The sequence below is a fragment of the Pelobates fuscus genome, chromosome 2, assembly GCF_036172605.1.
Source record: "Pelobates fuscus isolate aPelFus1 chromosome 2, aPelFus1.pri, whole genome shotgun sequence".
NCBI classification, from domain to species: domain Eukaryota; kingdom Metazoa; phylum Chordata; class Amphibia; order Anura; family Pelobatidae; genus Pelobates; species Pelobates fuscus.
In genome coordinates this window covers 40,965,965-40,986,868 of record NC_086318.1, presented here as the reverse complement: position 1 = coordinate 40,986,868, position 20,904 = coordinate 40,965,965, and the positions used below count along the sequence as shown (strand labels likewise).

Sequence of the window (20,904 nt, the reverse complement as noted above, 5' to 3'; positions counted from 1 at the left end):
CCATTACATATCAAGTCCCTTCCTACCCTGCTGTCTATAGCCCAGCCTGCAAATGCCATTCAATAAGTACAATACCAATGTAATGTTGCTGCACTGTATCTCACTTCTTAATCCATTCAAATGAGGCAGTGAGTGTGCTGCACCCCCCTGCCAGTGTAAAATGGTTTGCTCCGGTTTTGTATCAGCTGGGTTCTGTAGACATGCCCACGTCTTGAATGAAATGCTAATAAATACATTGAAGGGTTAATAGGAACTAGAGAAAAGCTGTGGATTTGAACCATGCCTCCCCAGTGTCCCTATTAGGAGGGACAGTCACTATTTTGGTCCCACAACCCTCTGTCCTTCTTTAACCCCTTCAGGACGGAGCCACATGTACACGTTGTGATCAAAACAAAACGTAAACAAAACCTGGCATTTGCGCTATATGTCTGTCCAACCGTAATTCACCTCTTTCATATTAAATGCACCCCCCTTATTATATATCATTTTATTCAGGGGAAACAGGGCTTTCATTTAATATCAAATATTTAGCTATGAAACATAATTTAATATGAAAAAAATTGGAGAAAATAAGAATTTAAAAATAAATGTTTAGTTCTACATGACATTTTAACTGTGAATGTCATAATACTGTTTGCTTTTACTGAAATAAATAACATATATTTGCATTCAGCGATGTCTCACGTGTAAAGCAGTACCCCCTATGTACAGGTTTTATGGTGTTTTGTGAAGTTACAGGGTCAAATATAGCATGTTACATATTTAATTTTTTTCCCATTGAAATTCGCCAGATTGGTTACGTTGCCTTTGAGACTATATGGTAGCACAGGAATCAGAATTATCCCCATGATGGCATACCTTTTGCAAAAGTAGACAACCCAAGGTATTGCAAATGGGGTATGTTCAGTCTTTTTTAGTAGCCACTTGGTCACAAACACTGGCCAAAGTTAGTGTTCATATTTGTTTGTGTTTGAAAAATGCAAAAAAACGAATTCGAACGCCAATTTTGGCCATTGTTTGTGGCTAAGTGGCTTCTAAAAAAGATCACAACAATTATATCGTTAGTGTAAGTACCATTTGTGTGTGAAAAATGCAAAAAAGGTCACTTTCACTGAAGATATTATCGTTGTAATAAATTTTACACTAATATTTGTGTTCAGCTAAGTCTTCCGAGTAAAACAGTACCCCCCGTGTACAGGTTTTATGGTGTCTTGGAAAGTTACTGGGTTAAATATAGTGCTAGCAAATTAAATTCCCTGAACTTTCGGCCTGTGTTGTCAGGAAGGTCCTGCAAATTGTAATTAATAAAATGACCTAATTATGTAAAAATATTACATAAATATATACGTAGAATTATTATAAAATTATTATAAAAAATAATGTTTTTTAATTATTTTTATTTATATATAGATATATATAGTCATAAGTAGTAAAGGGCTTGCACTCACGGTCTTTTATTGTAATAAAATTCCTTTATTTGGTATCCATATAAAAACAGATCTTCTTTTATTGCAAATTCATATAAAAATATAGATCAAAGTTTCAGCCCTCGTCCGTGGCTTTCTTCAGGATCAATACATGGGCTAGGCCTAAAAACGTTTATCTATATTTTTTATATGAATTTGGAATAAAGGAAGATCTGTTTTTACATGGATACCAAATAAAGGAATTTTATTACAAGAAAAGACAGTGAGTGCAAGCCCTTTACTACTTATGTTTTTAATTTTGGCAGTGGCTATAAGATGCAGCCGGCATTGAAAATGTAATAGTTAGAGTGCAAAAACTTGTGGAAATATAGGTATATATAGTGATATATACGCATATACTTATGTATATAGGTATATATATTGTTTCATTCTATGTGTATTTTGATATCAATATATATATATATTAATATCAAAATACAGTTAGAATGAAATTACACATATATATATTTATATTTTTTAATTATTTATTTATTATTATTTTATTTTTATTTTTTTAACGTGTTTACATATTTATTTATACTATATATAAATATATATAATTATAATTATATATATATATATTTAATCAATATCATTCTACGTGTTTAATTAAAACTTAAGCAGTGCATGTGTATGTATGTGTAAGTGTAAATATATACTTAGATCATATATATAATATATACTTATATGATCTAAGTATATATTATTTTATTTTAAACTGTTTTTAAACTTTTAACTTTTTACAGGTAGGAGGGGGACTACCTGTCATTACATGCACTCCCCCTGCTGGCACTGTTGTGGACGGCTATTCCGTCCATGCGATCGTGAGGTCCTCGCAAGGACCTCGCGATTACATGGCCCAGGAGGGTCGGAACGGCAGCAGGGGGACTACCTGGTATGCCAGGTAAGTCTCCCCACTGCAATCGCTGGCGTGGGATCGCCGGCGAGCGAGTAAGTACATAGGACGGCCAGGTCCCCAAGGACGGCATAGCACGTCCGCTGTCCTTAAGGGATTAATCCTAATACCTCTCTTTTCTGGGGGCTCCCTCTTGTTGGTATGTCTGATGTGTATAACAGAGCTTCACAGTAATAATACTCCCAGTAATGTGTCTTAAAACTGCAATAAATGTGTTTAGAAATCAGTCTGTGTAGATATGATACATTGTTCTTGTTCTAAATTACATTTTAGTTATTATTTATTTATTTATAATATATGTTACCAGGAAAGATACATTGAGATTTCTCTTGTTTTCAAGTATGTCCTGGGTCCATATAAGTTACATATATTGTTATTATAAAGTCACCTAAAATTTCTCAGAACCGCCCCTGACCACACCCCAGCCACACGCCTAAAATTAAAGTATCCCTCTGTGTCCATTTGAAATGTTGGGTGGAATTGACTAAATATGTAGAAAAGAAAAAAAGGTGGAAGCTACAGGAAAGACATTTAAAAGATGGGGTTAACCCACAATGGACTACCAGGGTAGTAACAGGAAAGAAGAGACAAGCTATGAGTGCCCTTAGTGGATCAAAATATCATTAAAATTTAACTTTTAATAGTACGAAAAATATAAAACCATTGGAGGAAAAAATAAAAAATGGTGAAAATAACTTTTAGTGAATTTACAGTAAGTGTAACTGTATGTACAGCAAAACGAAAGAAAAGAACCAAAACATAACTGCTAATCAAAATCTGTAAGCTAGATGGTGAATACACGTATACCTATATTATAATGGTATATTTGTGCACATAGTATCGCGGCAAGTCTGCCCCAAATTGCAATGTGGGTGACATTCGATACTTCAAGTAGTGTGCAATTCGGAGAACACTGAATTGGGGTCTAATGGGCAGCTGCTGACGAGTTTCTGAGCATGAATCAGCCCTGTGACCTATGTAAAGAGAGATCTTCAATCACTGATAAAATGTCCAGCGTATTTGACAGGCCTGTTAAACGATCGCAGTCAAGATAAGGATTAATCTTTCTAGTGATAGATCATAATTAAATGAAGTGCTGTACAAATATACACAGAAGATATGGTAGCTGTATGCAACTGATAGTCCAATAGCAATCAGTGTAACGTGTGAGCAACCAAATAGACAAAAACAATCAAACACTGAAAGTGCTGGTAATCAACCCTGTGACCTATGTAGAGAAAGACCTATACTCGCTGTTAAGATATCCAGCATACTTATTGACAGGTCTACAATGGTCACAGTGCAGATATGGTTCCTTCTTTAAAGTGATAAATTATACATAAATGAGGTGCTGTACAAATATACACTAAAGATATAGCTAAAAACACAGACGACCTGTTCATAAGTTTTCAGGATACCTCTGGTATAAGTAACTTGCAACAAAAAAAGACTACTGTAGTGCACCATATGCACTTTTTCTTGTAATACCGTATAGGACAAGAAATACCAGAAAACTATCCAAAGAAGGGAGAGGGTCGCCTCTAGGGACCCTAGAAGCACATGAATTGAGCTAAACTTTTTAGCTCTAAAAATTGTGTGTGGTGAATTGACTTTACCTTTTATTTGTTAAACGTTATACAGTTTGCACTATGATATGGTTTTGTTTATGTTTTAAAGGAACAACACATTAATCATTAGGATCTCAAAGTAGGATAACTATTGAAGGTATATATATCTATTTATTACTATACTGCACCGGATAGTTCTCATATACAAAATTTGCACTGAAACTTGATATAGCGCTTCCCCATCACACTAATATAAGATAAGATGATGGTGATATAGCAGCTGGTTTAAAATTGATTCCACAATATTGAAGAACTACTAAAATATTAGCGCTGGTCCTTTAAAAATGTTTTTAATAATTTTTGCGTAATTTGACCCAAACCATTACATGGCCTTTTGCTTCAATATTTTTTCAATTTGCTTACCTATGTCTATTTTGTTCAAAATTGGAAGGCAGCCATTGATCATCTGAACTTAACGAAGAATCGTCATCCTTGGCAGTGAGCAACAGTACAAGGTTAGTCCTGGCATTCTAAAAAGTAAAGGGTACATAAGGGATAGTTCAGGAAGTCCAAGGACACTAAGCAGTTCTGTGACTGATTAATAAAGGGAGATTTCAATAGGCATGTGAGATTAAACACTATGTCTACTAGGCAACTACAAATAAAGATCTATAAATATAAACAATACAATGCAGTCATTCTAAAAGTACTGTAATTTTTATTATGTATGTATTTATTATTAACAAAAGCTCAAGTTAGACAGCAGTTGATTGAAGTTGGGATATGCAAGCAAAGATCAGGAGGCCAAAGATTAATTGAAAGGGAAATGGGACGACAAGTAACGGACAGCAGTTATACATTCTCAAAGTACTATATTCTTAAATTACTATCATTTTTATTTTGTGTTTATGTCTTTGTAATGATTTATTCTGTATTTATTATTGACAAAAGCTCATGGTAAGCAGCAGTTGATAACGGACAGCAGTTATGTACATACTATGCATGGTAAGGCTAAATAACACATTTTGGGTTTGATAGGAGAGGACTGGAGAGTGGTCTTGTTAGCTTGACAAAGGCCTTTTTGCAGGCCGAAACGTTGCTCTTTGTTCCAGTAAATCTGCTTTATCCTGAGTGCCTGGACCTGACTTTCTTCATATCTGCTAAATTTGGATTTGCCAACCCTGGTCCTGGACCGAGAGTGTGGGATCTTTTTGTGTATACTACTTGGAGAGTGGTCTTCAACAAGCCGAGGTCATGTTCTGAGCAACACTTGCTAGGTTATTTACTAATGTGTAAATGCAAAGAGAGTTCAAACTGAATTTCAAATATAAAGCCAGTGTCGGGGAGTAGCACTGTGACAGATAGTAGGGGAACAACCTGTCACTGGGTCCTTAAGATATAGGTCTACTCCAAGAGCTGAATGACAGTATGGGGAGGCATTTTTTATTTTACATATAAATATCTAAATACTTTCTTGGCTGACATAATCAGAATTGATTAACTCAGCCAATCACAATGCTTTCCCATAGCAAAGCATTGTGATTGGCTGAGATTGATAATTCTGTTGATCGCAGCCAAGGAGGCGGGCCGGGGACGGAGGGAGCCACACACCACCCTGGCCAATCAGCATCTTCTCATAGAGATGCATTGAATCAAGTTCAGCATCTCCATGCAGAGCTATGCAGCATTGACCCAGGAAGTACCTCTAGCGGCCACTAGAAGTGTTACTAAGCAGCAATGTAAACACTGCCTTTTTTCCTGAAAAGACAGTGTTTACAGCAAAAAGTCTGCAGGAACTGACTATACTCACCAGAACAATTACATTACACTGTAGTTATTCTAGTGACTACAGTGTCCCTTTAGTTTCTAAAAAAAAAAAAAACCTGACAGGTGTTCTTTAAAGAACTAACCATACCACACTCACATTCCTTTAGCATTTCGGTTTTCACAGGGAAACTGTAGATGGGAAACTTCTGTTTCATTGAGAAGAAAATATTGACCCCTCGTTGCAGCTACCTCAAGAATTTCAAAGGGAATTAATATGCCATGAGAACCAAGGTGTTGTCACCATGGAAATCAGACAACATTGTAACTCAATAAATTGATCTCCTTAAACCAGTTATTGATTTATATTATTTTATCCTTTGTTTTGTGTAACTCCAACGGAACAGTGTGGCAGGTAATGAGAAAACCATAGGAAACAAAAGAAGGGGACTTCTAGTCTAAAAACCCTGTGCTGGTTTATGATTACCAAGAGTCTATAAGCGATCCTTTATTATATTTTCCTTTATTATACTGTATTTATAAGTAAACCATGCATTGAAAGGTCTGTCACCTAAATAAATCACTGACGTTAAGCAAATCTTACCTGCATGTAAGGTTACGTACACGAGCAGCAGTTTTTATTATTATATTTTTGATAATCTATTTCCAACTGCCATATATTTCACAATTGTTATGGTGTTAGTTAATACCACGGCCAATTTACCCTTCTTTAGAATTTACAGCAATGTACACAACACTGAAAATCACCTATAATTTATTTTTGTGTGTGTGATGCTCTGTTTTCTTTCAAATTAATATTAGAGTCAGCAAGTGACGTCACAATCCAGTTCAATCCAGTTCACAGCGCTCATAGAAAAGGCACAAAAACATTGTTTAATTTTTCGTCTTCCGTTCTCTCTGTAATGACTACAAAGGGCAAAGAATTTAACAATGGTTGACAGGGAGCCAAGACAGAGTCCACTAAAGAAGTGCTCTAGGGGACTCGAGTGTCCCTTTAATTACCTCAGTGGTGGTGGGATTGGCCCTAAACTATATTTAAAGGGACACTATAGTCACCAGAACAACAACCGCTTAATGTATTTGCTCTGGTGTCTATAGTATGTACTGGCTGGCTTTTTAATGTAAACACTGCTTTTTCAGAGAAAAATCGGTATTTACTTAACTGCCTAGTAACATCTTCAGGTGCAGTCACTCAGACGGCCACTAGAGGTGCTTCCTGTGTGCAGCACTGGCGTTCAGCAATAGCCATCCAATGCCCAGCCTTTCTATAGGAAAACATTAGTTTGGCTGAGAAAGTAAAATTTGATCATCTCAAACATGGAGCAATGCGCCCCCAGCCATGGCGTGACAGTTACCACACAGGAAAAAAGGTGAGTAAAATAACCTTTTTAAAGTAAAGAGTGGGGGCCAGCGACCTAAATAGTAGTTTTACCACTATAGTGCCAGGAATACTTGTTTGTATAACTATAGTGTTCCTTTAAGGTTCCACATTACCTAGAGGAAGGTCTGTTATACTTTTCATCTGGGAGAGGACACAGATAAATGACAGTGGGAACAGTTATATATATTTAAATATAATAAATGCACCATCTAAAATAATCTTTTTATATTGTGTGAATTTATGACTAAAATGTAACAGTAGCCTAATTTAACAACAAATATCAATTTATATAATATTGTACATACACTTGTTTATGTGTTGTTGGTTTTTTTTTGTCCATATTCCCCGAGGGTCATAATTTCTTAGAATTGTGTGACATATTGAACCTACTAGAGTAAAGGACACATTTTCACTTTTCATTTTAAAAATATTTATTACATTAAATCAAACTAAACGGGTTACCCCATGCTCCATGACCATGTCTGCTTTTAGAAGTGGTCATGGTAGAATAAATCTGTTTGTGCAGTCTCTCTAATTGGAACATTTAAAATTGATTCATAAACATTCACTTACTAACTAAAACTATTACAATACGCAGTATCAAAGGGAAACTATAGTTCAAGAAAAACAAAGTTCCAACCCCTCCCCTCTCCTCCCCCCCACTGCTCCCTTCGTGTTGCTTGAAGGATTAAAAACACTACTGTCAAAGTTGTTTTCCTGGCACTATAGCTCCCCATAGTAGTCCCCTCCGTTGTGACTCACCTTTGGTGCAGAAGGCTTAAAAACACATTCTGTTACTTACCTTATTCCAGTGACGATGTCAATATGCGCTTGTTCAGGCTCTGCCTCTGCTACTCCCTGCCATCGGCGGCGGATACCTGATGCGGTTGCGTGCCAATGTCTGTGCTCGCATTAGGTCTATACCCAAATTGTATAGTGCTCTCCGATGGGGTTTTTGGTAACGCTGGATGTCCTTATGCTTACCTTGAGGACGTCCAGTGTCAGTTAGGCAAAGAAAAGTCGCCTAATGACCCAGAAGCGCCTCTACAAGCTGACTGGTAGACAGCCACTAAAGGTGGCGTTAACCCCGACGGGTAATTATTGCAGTTTCTCAATAACTGTAATAATTACAATTGCAGGGTTAAGGGGACAGGGGAACTGCACCATGACCACTTCAATTAACTGAAGTGGTTTTGATGCCTACAGGGTCCCTTTTCTACACCAATTCCACAGCCAATGGAATGTTCAACTAGCTCCATTTTTAGAATGAAGTCCTGGAATTGTTCTTTATAAAGAATCCCCAATAACTTTATAATTTCTGGTAAGTTTCTATTGTGTGCTCATTCTTTACAAAATCAGTTGAACTGTGTCCAAGTTCCTTACCGGTTAATAATGACCACAGACCTCCCACATCTTGGAGAAGAGGTGACAGGGATTAGCTGCTTGTAAACAAAACACAATCAATTCTATTGAGTTCTCAAATAACAGAGACATGCAAAGTGAAGGGGAACCAGTGCTGTGGGATTCAGCAAGAGGCACTTGTCCTATGCATAGTGCTACATATTTAATATTAATAGCTCGTATTCCTGGGTGCAAAAGCAATCTATAGGAAATATCGCCTTGTACGTGAGTATACATTACCCTCTTTTAAAATACTTTATACTGTTTCTGGAAATTCCAAGACATTGTAATTGTAACAGGCTATTTAAAATAAGCACCACTTGCTTGGCTGACTAATTAGACAACACGGCATGACAATATCCAAATTAGAGAATGGTTTTCTAATTTGGCTCTTTTTTTTTAGTAGAATTTACAGTTTCCATGTATTTTCCCCATTATTCTTAATATGAATTATAGATTAATAATAATAATCACTTTTCTCTGGTTAGGTATTTAAAAAAAAAAAAAAAAAATCTTTATTTTAATTTTACGTAACATACAAACAAATTGAACAATTTCAAACAAATGTCGGTGGACACAGCTAATAAGGCATTCAGGGGAAATATAACACATCACTAGTAAGAATTGAAAGGCTAGTCCGTCAGTAATTCTAGGTACGTCATTGGATAGACACCGTACAAGCTAGCGAGATGGTAACACTTGTGATATGGTAAAGAGAATGAATATTGCTCAGAATAATGACCGATAACGGGGAGCTAGAAATGGGAGACCCCAACAAATGGAGTGATTATAGAAAAAAAATTAAAAAGGAGAGTAAATGTGACTTATACCCTGAGGCGTCAAGATCATGTTTGTTACAGGGTTTTTATGCATTCCATTGGGGGATTTGGGTAATAGTGGGATTCAGGAGGAATGGGGTAAGGTTAACAAAGGGGACATAAGGGGACATAATTAATTTAAACAAATATTATAACCTTTTAAATAGATTACAGGATGATTGACTCCAAGTTGGGTTACACTATATCTGGGTTTTTCAAATTATAGGCTAAAACATTTGAATTGGAAATGGATTTACATGGAAATGCAATGGATCTCTCTGATATTTATTTATTTACAAAATATTTTACCAGGAAAGATACATTGAGATTTCTCTAGTTTTCAAGTATGTCCTGGGTCCACAAAACATTGCATTGATACAATAGGGTACAATAAAATACAAAAACAATATTAATACACAATATATACAAAACATAACATAGGTAGGAAATATATAATCAACCATGACACGTGCATTCTGTTTTGAGGTATGTAGAGAGGGATCTCTTAAAGGACTTTAGGCTTGGGGAAGATGTTAAAGTGTGCGGGAGGTCATTCCATAATTGCGGTGCTCTGTAGGAAATTAGGATCTGGCTGCTTTCTTTTTGTATTGAGGTAGCCTAAATAAAGTGCTGGTACTGGTAAATGGCAGTGGACCAGCTGATGGAGCTCTTGGTTGTTTACAGGGCTGGGTAAGACAAGTATAAAATGACTGATAACTGATAAGTTATGGAAATAAAGTGGCAGCACTGGAAAGCAGACTTGAGAGAGTCTGGCAATGTGAGAGAATTTGTAGAACCTGGTGAGGTGAGAATTAGGGGAGAGCTGGGTATAAGCAGATAGAGTATGATGACACCTGGGAGCAGCTGGGCTCCTGTATCTACACTGGGGAGAAATAGGAAATGTAACGCAACACTGGAGAGAATAAGGAATGTAAAGCAACACTGGGGAGAGAATAAGGAATGTAAAGCAACACTGGGAGAAATAGGGAATGTAAAGCAACACTGGGAGAAATAGGGAATGTATAGCAACACTGGGGAGAATAAGGAATGTAAAGCAACACTGGGGAGAGAATAAGGAATGTAAAGCAACACTGGGAGAAATAGGGAATGTATAGCAACACTGGGGAGAATAAGGAATGTATGGCAACACTGGGGAGAGAATAAGGAATGTATAGAAACACTGGGGAGAATAAGGAATGTATAGAAACACTGGGGAGAATAAGGAATGTATAGAAACACTGGGGAGAATAAGGAATGTATAGAAACACTGGGGAGAATAAGGAATGTATAGAAACACTGGGGAGAATAAGGAATGTATAGCAACACTAGGGAGAAATAGGGAATGTATAGCAACACTGGGGAGAATAAGGAATGTATAGCAACACTGGGGACATAATGGGAATGCATAGCAACACTGGGGGGAGATAGAGAATGTATAGCAACACTGGGGAGAAATAAGGAATGTATGGCAACACTGGAGAGAAATAGGGAATGTATAGCAACACTGAGGAGAATAAGGAATGTATAGCAACACTGGGGAGAGAATAAGGAATGTAAAGCAACACTGGGAGAAATAGGGAATGTATAGCAACACTGGGGAGAATAAGGAATGTAAAGCAACACTGGGGAGAGAATAAGGAATGTATAGAAACACTGGGGAGAATAAGGAATGTATAGAAACACTGGGGAGAATAAGGAATGTATAGAAACACTGGGGAGAATAAGGAATGTATAGAAACACTGGGGAGAATAAGGAATGTATAGAAACACTGGGGAGAATAAGGAATGTATAGCAACACTAGGGAGAAATAGGGAATGTATAGCAACACTGGGGAGAATAAGGAATGTATAACAACACTGGGGACATAATGGGAATGCATAGCAACACTGGGGGGAGATAGAGAATGTATAGCAACACTTGGGAGAAATAAGGAATGTATGGCAACACTGGAGAGAAATAGGGAATGTATAGCAACACTGAGGAGAATAAGGAATGTATAGCAACACTGGGGAGAGAATAAGGAATGTAAAGCAACACTGGGGGGAGATAGAGAATGTATAGCAACACTGAGGAGAATAAGGAATGTATAGCAACACTGAGGAGAATAAGGAATGTATAGCAACACTGGGGAGAGATAGAGAATGTATAGCAAGACTGGGCAGAAATAAGGAATGTATGGCAACACTGGAGATAAATAGGGAATGTATAGCAACACTGGGGAGAGATAGGGAATGTATAGCAACACCGGGGGAGAGATAGGGAATGTATAGCAACACTGGGGAGATATAGGGAATGTGTTTCTTCACTTGGGGTAACCTATTGATGTATATTGACACTGTACCTGCATGTACCTGCATGTTTCGGTGGTCTACAGTTCTCCCATACTCCTAGACTCGACTGTAAAGGAGGTGGTGTAGGCATCCTTCTCTCCCCTCAATGTACCTTTCAACCCATCCTCCCTGTCCCTGCCCTATCCTTTACTTCCTTTGAAGTTCACACTGTACACCTTTTTAAGCCCACTCCTTTAAGAATTGCCCCCCCCCCCCGGTCACTCTAAACCATTTATTGAACACTTTTCCTCCTGGTTACCCCACTTTCTTTCTTCTAGCACTCCCTCTCTCATACTTGGGGACTGCAATATCCCTATCAACAAGCTCAACTGCCCTGATGCCTCTCGTCTGCTCTCTGTAACCTCCTCCTTTGGACTCACACAGATTTCTTCCTCAGCAATTCACACTGCAGGAAACACTCTTGACCTCATCTTCACCAATCTCTGTACCACCTCTGAGCTCACCACTGTTCCATTTCCTTTGTCTGACCACCATCTGCTAACATTTAACATCTGCATACCCCATACCAAAATTTCACCACCATCAACTCTCCAACCTCGCAGAAACCTCAACTCCCTCGATCTCCAGCACTTCTCCACCAAACTCCAAACACTCCTTTTACCCATCTCAAATCTCAACTGCGCTAAATCTGCAACCTCACTCTACAACTCCACTCTCTCCTCTCAACTTGACATCATGGCACCTCCTACAGTTAAACGCAGCAAGCACCCCCAACTACAACCCTGGCACACCAAGCTGACCCGTTGCCTCCAAAAATGTTCCAGAACTGCTGAACGCTGCTGGAGAAAGTCTCACTTTTCATCTGACTTTGTCCACTATAAATTTATGCTGCGCTCCTACAGCATGGCTCTTTCCTCTGCAAAAGTAAACTACTTCAAAACCCTCATAAGCACACTGTCCCATCAACCCAAACACCTGTTTCACACTTTTGATGCTCTTCTTCGCCCTGTGACTCCACCTCCTTCCACCACCTTGTCCGCCACAAACTTTGCATCTCATTTCACTGAGAAGATCTCTACAATCAGGAAAGAGATCTCTAATCTCTCTTCTACCCCTATCATTACATCACCCAACCCCACTCCCCCTGCCATCCTATGCTCATTTGCACCTGCTACAACACAAGAGGTTTCTGCTCTGCTCCTGTCCTCCCGCCCCACCACCTGCTCCCTCAATCCTATTCCCTCGCATCTCATCCGCACTTTGTCTCCCTCTCTTGCTCTTCCTCTCGCTAGCATTTTCAATCTCTCCCTTTCCTCTGGCACATTTCCCTCACCCTTCAAACATGCAACCGTAACCCCGATTCTGAAAAAGTCCAACCTTGATCCCAACTCCCCATCCAACTACCGCCCTATCTCGCTACTGCCATTTGCATCCAAGATCCTCAAGAGAGTTGTGTACGCCAGATTGACAGACTTTCTCAAATCCAACTCTCTGCTTGACCCCCTTCAGCCTGGATTCCGCGCTGGTCACTCTGTCGAAACTGCTGTGACCAAAGTATCCAACGATTTAATTGCTGCTAAATCTCACGCCCAATACTCTATCCTAATCGTCCTTGATCTTTCTGCCGCCTCTGACACTGTTGATCATCAACAGCTTCTGCACATTCTTCGTAACTTTGGTCTACGAGATACTGCTCTCTCCTGGTGCTCCTCCTACCTCTCCCAGCGCTTTTTCAGTGTTTCTTTCTCTGGTTCTGCCTATTCTCCCCAACCCCTCTCTGTCGGCGTCCCCCAAGGTTCTGTCCTCGGCCCCCTATTGTTCTTTATCTATACTGCCTCCCTTGGTAAACTCATCAGCTCCTTTGGCTTCCAATATCATTTATATGCAGATGACACGCAAATCTACCTGTCCTCCCCTGATCTCTCTCCGCCCACCTTGACTCGTGTTTCTGACTGCCTCTCTGCTATTTCCAACTTGATGGCTGCTCACTTCCTTAAACTCAACCTGTCCAAAACAGAACTTCTAGTTTTTCCTCCCTCAAGTGCTGCTACTCCTGTGTCTGTCTCCATCCAAGTCAACGGCGCTACTATCACCTCAACCTCACAGGCTCGCTGACTAGGGGTTCTTTTTGATTCTGACCTCTCTTTTACTCCCCATGTCCAATCGATAGTCAAATCCTGTCGCTTCCAACTCAAGAACATATCTAACGCCGGACGCGGCTAAGATACTGGTTCATGCTGTTGTTCCCTCTCGCCTTGACTACTGCAATCCCCTTCTCACCGGTCTTACATGTTCCCAGCTTGCACCGCTGCAATCTTTTAATGAATGCGACTGCAAGGCTTATTTTCCTGTCTGGTCGCACCTCCCATGCCTCCACGCTCTGTCAGTCCCTGCATTGGCTTCCAGTTAGATATAGGGCCCAATTCAAAATTCTGGCGCTTGCTTATAAATCCCTACATAATGCTGCTCCAACATACCTATCCTCCCTTATACACAAGTATGTCCCGTCGAGACCCCTGCGCTCAGCCCAAGACCTACGCCTATCCTCTGCCCGGATCCCCACCTCTGACGCTCGCCTTGAAGACTTCTCCAGGGCTGCACCTATTCTGTAGAACTCCCTTCCCTCCTCAAACAGACTTTCACCCAGCCTCCACTCCTTCAAAAAATCTTTGAAAACTCACTTATTCATTAAAGCGTATCAATTAAACTGTCAGCAGGCTTCTCATCCCCCACCTCATGATTCCTTTCCTGCAATTGTCAAAAATTACCTACCAAGCACTCAATAAACCCTTCTCTAAAAAAACTATTTAATTCCCTTACTTTAACCCTTTGTGTCCCTATACCCCACTCCCTCTAGCATGTAAGCTCATTGAGCCTCAACCCCCTCTGTTCCTGTACGTCCAGTGGTCTGATCTCAATTATGTGTCTGTTAGTCCACCCATTGTACAGCGCTACGGAATGTGTTGGCGCTATATAAATAATAAAATAATAATAATAATGTAGTGATCCTTGGTATGTTTGACTGCGTGTAGTGAACCTGGGAGTGTGTACCTGCATGTAGTGAACCTGGGTATCTACCAGGGGTGAATATGGAATTTGTGTCTGTCTGTGTTTGAAGCTGGGGACATGTAGCTATCCAGAGAGAACATAATAAGAATCTGTGGTCAGCTGGTAAATAAATCAAGGCCATAAAACTAAAATGAAAATTTCTGGGGTAAATGTAGGGACCAGACTTTAAAGATTTTGATCCATCTCCTCTCCTTCTATTGTGTCCAAATAACCTTGCTTTATACTACAGACTTGCATTATGAAATCATGGGTGTACAGGGAGGACCTCTAGTGTCTATATAGGGGCATTACATCACTCTGTGTATATCCCTTTACTTGTACAATAGATTTCTCAAGTTTTGATTACAGACACTTTGGCAATAGATAGCAGAAGTATTAAACCTATCGGTGGTTCGCTGACATCCCTTCTAGGGAAAACTGAAACGCAGAAAAAACATCTATTTGACTTTAAATCTCAGACTGATATTGTATTTAGAGATTACAAACTTGTGATTTGTTTCTTGATCAATTTGTTTATTTACTATTTTGGAAATTATTGGCCTCTATTTTATTCTTTTGGCAGCCACCTGCTTCAAAGATGAGGATGTGTAGTTCATAGAGCAGATGAGGATTTGTAGTTGCATGGTAATGGATAGCTGCTTGGAGCTCTAGACATTTCCTTCGGTAGTTTCGGCTTAGATTAATTTCTACAATGTATCTCACAGGAAAAGAACATTTGCATATTTTTTTTTTGTTTCTTTTCATTCTAACATTTTCCTTATTTTAACCAGGCTAGTGAACGTGTAAAGAAATGGATTTCCCAAACAAGCCAAGGCCTAAATCTGCTCCAGTAATAACGAATGCTTACGTCCAAAACAGAAGAGAGGAGGAATGTCTGTACGTGAAGCTGAATGGCATGCATTGCCAGCACCATGCCGACATGATGCGTTGGAGGCAAGCTGTAGACAACGTGGTACGAAAACGTCAAAATCTGCTACTCCAAAGGGCTATTACCCCTCAATCAACACTGGAGCGTGTCATGGATGAAATACAAACTTTCAAGAAATACAGGAGCACCCCTAAGAGTGCAAAGGTCAATCTACCTCTAAGTACGGAGGTGAGTGGTGATCTGGGTTCATATTCAAAATGGGTTTCCTCTTCGTCTTCTCAGAATCTTCACAGTGTGCCAAGTTATGACGACGAAGCTAGATGTGGAGGACCCAATGCATCATGCTCTACTAGAAGTAGAACATTTCCTGCTATGCGTGGTCCACAAATAAAACCTCATGAAATCATGTCAAAAATTCCAGAAACCTCTGAAAGGAAGGTTGAGAAGAAACAAAGGCCTCTGTCAACACTGCAAAGGAAGCCCGACAGTATCGAATCCCTGACATACAAGGAGCTGGGTGGGATTGCTCGACTAGAGAATATTTCCATGAGGGAAACAGAGAGGCAGAAGCAAATAAAACTCTTGGAAAGGGAGCAAATAAGCAAAACACACGACACTGCTTTACAGCAGAAGGTTGACACTTTCCTTAAAAAATTTGAGTAGCTCAGTTGTTGTTGGACATTTATGGAAATCTCTCCCTGTTTTCATTCAATGCTCTAACATAGTCTGATCTCAGTATATGATTCATTGACCCAAAATAAAATCTTCACATTTGGTTACTGAACCATTAAGGACTTTATACAAAATCTGATATTAAAGATACTTTTTTTGGGGGGAAAATGAGAATAACAGTCAGCTGTGAACAAAACAACACTTTTCACACTGATTTAGCCATTCTTAGGACTTTGGATTGACTGTATAACAGCTGATTGTTACTGTCTGGTAACAGTCAAGTTTATGTGTTGATCCATAATTTATATAACCACGTTATTTGCAGGCAATATTCGTATTAAACATAAACTAGCTTACATAAAAGCTCATTGTATATCTATCAAGCTGTATATAACCTACCTATCAAAAAGGGGGGGAAATCTGCTTCTATAGAGGGAATTGCAAAAGCAACATTTAAAAGTAACGAGAAATGGTAATTGTTTTGTTACATAATTAAAAAAGGAATAATTTTTTTTTTGATAATACAATTTCATTGGAACTTTATTGTTTTTTTTCCCATGTTCTTATTACCATTAAGTAAATATTAAAAGTTTTATCCCTTGACTACGCAACGCAATCAATCATTTCAGGGAGGAGAGGCTCAATATCCATCTATCCTGGAAGGCAGTGGCAATTAACTGGATCCATGATTTCCTGGATTATCTCTTTAAGACGACTCTCCCACTTCTGCAAATTAAACACAAATTTTCTGACCTGGCTGTTGAGGCCTATCGACAAACACACAACTATATTCGTACCAAAATTCCATATCATAGTCCCAATGATTGGTAAGGGAAGAATGGTGTGTTTCTGTATGTGTGTGTGTGTGTGTGTATGTGTGTAGGGATGCATTGTGTGTTTCTGTGTATGTATAGGGATGCAGTGTGTGTGTGTATATATATTGTGAAAGAGAGTTTGTGGGGTAGGATAGGGGCTGAGAGGGAAGCAGAAAAAATATAATTTTTTGTTTTTGTTTTGCATCTTACATGCCCCTTTAGTATCTCAGTGAGCACTTCCTTTCAGTCTCCCCCCTCCCTCCCCAGGTGGTCTCTGCTTCCCTCTCTCACCCCCCCCCTCCCTTCCCAGGTGGTCTCTCCTTCCCTCTCTCTCCTCCCTCCCTCCCCAGGTGGTCTCTCTTTCCCTCTCTCTCTCCCTGCCTCGATCCTCCCCCAGTTTGTCTCTCCTTCCCTCTCTCTCCCCCCCTCCCTCTCTCCTCACCCAGGTGGTCCTCCTACCTCTCTCTAGTGTAGCGTGGCCGAACTCCACTCCGGTCCGCGGTACAGGAGCTTCTGTTTCCAGTACCCGGCCAGACTGAAAGGAAGTGCTCACTGAGTGAGCACTGAGTGCGCAATTCCTGTCAGTCTGGCTGGGTACAGGAAACGGATGTTCCTGTACCACTGACCGGAGCTCGGCCACGCTACACTGAGGGACTGGCAAGAGGGAGCGCTGTGCGCGTCCCTCCTGCTGATCCCTCATATCTTGCGCCCCCGGGCCGGTGCGCCCTCATGGACGCGCCAGCCCGGGCAGTGCTGCAGCTGCCTGAGGCTCTCTAAGGGGTGCCCTAGGTGACTGCCCAAGTCGCCTATAGGATGTGCCGGCCCTGCTGACAACCCTATTAGTAGCTCACCAAAATGATTGCAGGCCAATCCCCTATTGCGTAATAGGATGCCCCACTTGGCAGTGGTCCTATCAAACCCCCATGTCCCATTTCATCCTCTAACTGCTCGCTGGGGCTCATTACCCTGCTGCAACTATTGCTGCTTACCTAACAAAGTGATACAGAGCATGTTTTGTTATTTTACTGTTTTACCATTTACTGTTGTTTTGTATTTTTTTGTTATAAATACTGTTGTGCGTATTAAAATCTCTTATGGCACAGTTTGGTGCAATTGACTTATATGCCAAATGTATTTAAAGTGTCTTTTGCATTTGAATACCACAACAATAAAAATAGTTTGAACTCAATAAATAATAAAAAAATATGTATTAATTTGTTCCTCCATGGACTTCGGACTGCAATTGTTTATATTGTTTTATAAAAATAAATGAAATATGTTAATGGCTCCTCCTTTAGCTTGTAAGCTCATTTGGACAGGGCTCTCCTCACCTACCATTCCCGTATGTCATATGTGTTTTGTTAGAAAAAAATGTTTGTCTTGTTTACCTATGGTACAAGGTTGCGGAATATGTTGGCGCTATATAAATTACTGTAATTGTTTCAGTGAAAATAAGAACATGTAGTGATTACTAAAACGAAATACAAATATCACAAAACACTATTCTGGAGCACTTGCTGGGTGTAATTAAATGTAACACCAGCCTGTAGTTATTTATAGATGAAACAATATCTCAAAAAACAGAGATATAAAAACAAATAGTGCAGCACTGTGCAATAAGTAATATAGTGAATTAAACAACTGTGCAAATTAAAACTCACATAAGCAGAACCTACAAGGTTGGCTCGGAGTCGGAACACAGGCTATTCTGTACTCTTATGGCAATACACTACCCGATTCCTATATAGGCACTTCCAGTGGGTCCAGGATGATATGAAGTAAAGAGAAACAATATAGTGTAGTATCTTAGCCGGTTAAATATATGATGTATATTACTCAATGGTACTGCTGTTGGACTGGCTCAGGGTATCACGGAAATTCAGTGTTATTAAAGGGTGGAACATAACCCCTTCTCTGCTCCCGGTTACACTGTAATTGTTGTTCAAGTCATTTAAACATATCGAATTCTTGCACACGTTTTAATATTTGTGTTGGGTTTCGGCGATGCTTGAGTACCGGAATCTTACATTACTTCTTCTCGATATTCCTTGGTGTGATGACTATAGGTATGATTTCATCTAAGGTTTATTACTATAGATCTGTGAGAGAAGGATGCAAGATTATAATGCAACTATTGTTATTATCTATTTTTATACCACTGAGCATTACAAACTCGTCCAACTGTGCTCAAATATGGAAGCAGTTTATATGGACTTTTGTGCATGCACTTCTTCCAGGTTTGCATGCATATTGCTGGAACTATCACGACAACAACCACTTTGGACAGTTTTTCATAAACTACATTTTGGCATGTGTAAAGTATTGTTTGATCATGATCACTCTTGATAGTATATATACTGTACAAAATTATAAACACAACACTTTTGTTTTTGCCCCTACACCTGTGCAATAATCATGCTGTCTAATCAGCATCTCGATATGCCCCACCTGTGAGGTGGATGGATTATCTCGGCAAAGGAGAAGTGCTCACTAACACAGATTTAGACAGATTTGTGAACAATATTTAAGGGAAATAGGCCTTTTGTGTACATAGAAAAAGTCTTAGATCTTTGAGTTCAGCTCATGAAAAATGGGGGCAAAAAAAAAAAAAATTTTAAGTTTATAATTTTGTTCATTGTATATAGTAAACCAAAATTCAGAGTAGGATTTGACAGGTGAATAACTTATTTGTTAGTTACATTTTGGGAGAGTCTTGGGAGATTCATCATGTGTAATTTCACAAAGGGAGCAACAAGTAAAAATAGTGGAATTTTAATTTCAAAACGGAGACAACTATTCGTCAGGCAGATAATTTCAAGAAATTCCCAGAATAATTGGCTGTCACATGCGTCGAACTTTCAGCTCCCGACTACTTCCTTTGAGGATATCTGAAGGAGCGGGTTTACGTGAACAGACCATGTACACTCGTACAGCTCAGGGAGAATATCCGTGCAGAAATTTAAGCCCTAGAGCGGGCATAGGCAACCTTCGGCACTGCAGATGTTTTGGACTACACCTCCCATGATGCCTTGCCAGCATTATGGGTGTAAGAGCATTATGGGGGATGTAGTCCACAACATCTGGAGTGCCGAAGGTTGCCTATCTCTGCTCTAGAGCCTCAAACATTAACTAATGTTATGAGCAATACAATCAAAAGAGCCCAACTTAGCGATGAGGCAAATGGAACTCAATTAAAAGATGTCATCTTCTATACCTAGTCAAACAAATCTCCATACGTGAAGCATTTATTTAATGTAATATCATTGAAATTGGTTAAAGGACCACTGTAGTGCCAGGAAAACATACTCGTTTTCCTGGCACTATAGTGCCATGAGGGCGCCCCCACCCTCAGGGACCCCCTCTCGCCGGGCGCTGGGGAGAGTAAAGGGTTAAAACGTACCTTTATTCCAGCGCCAGGCGGGGAGCGCCAGGCAGTTTCTCTGAAACTGCTATGTTTATAAAAAAAAGGGTTAGTCCTAGAGGGACCTGGCACCCAGACCACTTCATTAAGCTGAAGTGGTCTGGGTGCCTAGAGTGGTCCTTTCATTATTAAAGAAAAAAAAGTTATTGACTTCTTAAACGAGAGAGAGAGTGAGAGAGTGAGTGTGAGTGTGTGTGTGTGTGTGTGTTTTAAAATGTCCCTCACAGGCCTATGAAAAGACTGGAAATTCTATTAAATGTATGCAAACCAATGCAATTAACCCCTTGAGGACACATGACATGTGTGACATGTCATGATTCCCTTTTATTCCAGAAGTTTGGTCCTTAAGGGGTTAAAAGTCCCTTGAAGTGGATGAGCATTGTGTTACAGAGATGTATTATGAACAGTAGACGAGAAGAGGAGACAGACTCA

General features: G+C 39.6%; 1 protein-coding gene across 2 annotated transcripts; it reads left to right on the top strand.

The window, feature by feature from the left end:
* Nucleotides 1-8,675: 8,675 nt before the first annotated feature.
* LOC134585439 (uncharacterized) lies at nt 8,676-16,410 on the top strand. 2 transcript variants are annotated; one of them, XM_063440859.1, is made up of 2 exons: nt 8,676-8,738; nt 15,467-16,410. In XM_063440859.1, the coding sequence occupies exon 2, from the start codon at nt 15,487-15,489 to the stop codon at nt 16,225-16,227; it is 741 nt and encodes a 246-aa protein (XP_063296929.1). In that variant the 5' UTR covers nt 8,676-8,738; nt 15,467-15,486; the 3' UTR covers nt 16,228-16,410. The 2 variants fall into 2 exon arrangements, with proteins under 2 accessions (XP_063296929.1, XP_063296928.1); XM_063440858.1 differs by having other exon boundaries at nt 8,697-8,742.
* Nucleotides 16,411-20,904: the final 4,494 nt, after the last annotated feature.